This window comes from Nannospalax galili, unplaced genomic scaffold (genome assembly GCF_000622305.1).
Source record: "Nannospalax galili isolate Female #2095 unplaced genomic scaffold, S.galili_v1.0 scaffold130, whole genome shotgun sequence".
In the NCBI taxonomy this organism is placed as follows: Eukaryota; Metazoa; Chordata; class Mammalia; order Rodentia; family Spalacidae; genus Nannospalax; species Nannospalax galili.
Genome location: NW_008328145.1, coordinates 159,557 through 161,129, shown reverse-complemented (window position 1 = coordinate 161,129; position 1,573 = coordinate 159,557). Strand labels below are relative to the sequence as shown.

The window sequence follows — 1,573 nt, the reverse complement described above, 5'->3', positions numbered from 1 at the left end:
GGGCCAACCATAACCTCACAGCCCCTGAGTACACAGGTCCTTGCCATGGGTTGGAATTGGATCATCCTCTTCCTGGTTACAGCAGTTACAGGTAAAGGGATCCCTTGTCTCAGCTATGAGAGGTGCCTGCTTCTCAGGTGACTATGGAATAAACTCTCCCTCCTCTCCACAGGTATTCATTCCCAGGAGCAGCTACAGCAGTCTGGGGCTGAGCTGAAGAAGCCTGGTGCCTCAGTGAAGGTATCCTGCAAGGCTTCTGGCTACACCTTCACAAGCTATTACATGCACTGGGTCAAGCAGAGACCTGGACAGGGGCTAGAGTGGATTGGGCGAATCATCCCTAGCAATGGCAACACAAAGTATGCGCAGAAGTTCCAGGGCAGGGTCTCAATGACCAGAGACACATCGTCCAGCACAGCCTTCATGGAGCTGAGCAGCCTGATAGCTGAAGACTCAGCCATTTATTACTGTGCAAGACACAGTGCGGCAACCCACATCCTGAGTGTGTCACAAACCCTGTAGAAGCAGGAAGCTGCATGGAGCTGAAAAGATAGGAAGGAGTGGCCAGAGACTTGCTCAGGACACAGTGATATGAATTTTTTCATTGTCTGATTGAGTTGCATGGGTCTTGTGTTTGATGTCACTATTGCCACAAGTACACATGAGCATGCTTCCAGTCACCTGAAAGCCAGTTTCCCTGTGCTCATGGATCATTCCTTGCTCTTACAATCATTTTACCCCTCTTCCACAATGGGCCCTGAGAACTGTTGGAGACTGATTACTGCTGGGTGAGGGACAGTAAACCTTCCTTACTATCTCTAGATGTTCTGACTAGACGACAGTAGATGAGCTTGCGACGAAGACCATGTATACGGCTGAATATATGATGTCCAGTGGGGCAGGGGTGTGAATGGAGGAGGGGGATCTAAATTTAAAAACCTTTGGAAGGCTTGTACAAAAGCTCAATAAAAATATTTTTAAGGGAATTATTTGCCATTCTTTAGATTGCGATTTCACTTGAATAATGGTGTCTTTGTTGGTAAGGAAACTTTACAGTTTTTTGTGGTCATTTTTGTAAATTGTTGGAATTAATGACTGCATTATAGGAGTCCTGTTCAGAAAGGTCTTTTCTGTGACTATAAGTTAAAATGTATCTCTTACTTTATTTTCAAACTGATTCAAAGTATTGGGTCTTATGTTGATATCCTTGATACATTTGGAGTTGAGTGTTGTGCATGTTGAGAGATTGGGGTCTAGATTCATTCTTCTACATGCTACTATCCAGTTAGAAATCATCATTTGTTGAGCATGCTGCCTTTTCTCCCATATGTATTTATGGCTGTTTTTCCAAAACTCAGGTATGTAGAAATACATGGATATAATATGGGTACTCAATTCTATTGCCCTGATCAATTTTTTTGACAGTAGCAAGCTGTTTTTATTATTATAGTTCTGTAATGTAATTTGAAATCAAGGATGGTAATTCCTCCAGCACCAGTCTTTCTTTTATTTTTCAGGATTACTTCCATCGAACTCAGGTTTTTTTTTCTTTTTGTTCCTTTCACATGAAATT

The 1,573-nt window shown here is 42.6% G+C and overlaps 1 gene segment (V, D, J or C); it reads left to right on the top strand.

Moving 5' to 3' along the window:
* LOC115067297 lies at positions 1–522 on the top strand. The segment is given in 2 exon segments: positions 1–91; positions 173–522. Coding segments are annotated over 2 exon segments (396 nt in total).
* The last annotated feature ends 1,051 nt before the right edge of the window (positions 523–1,573 follow it).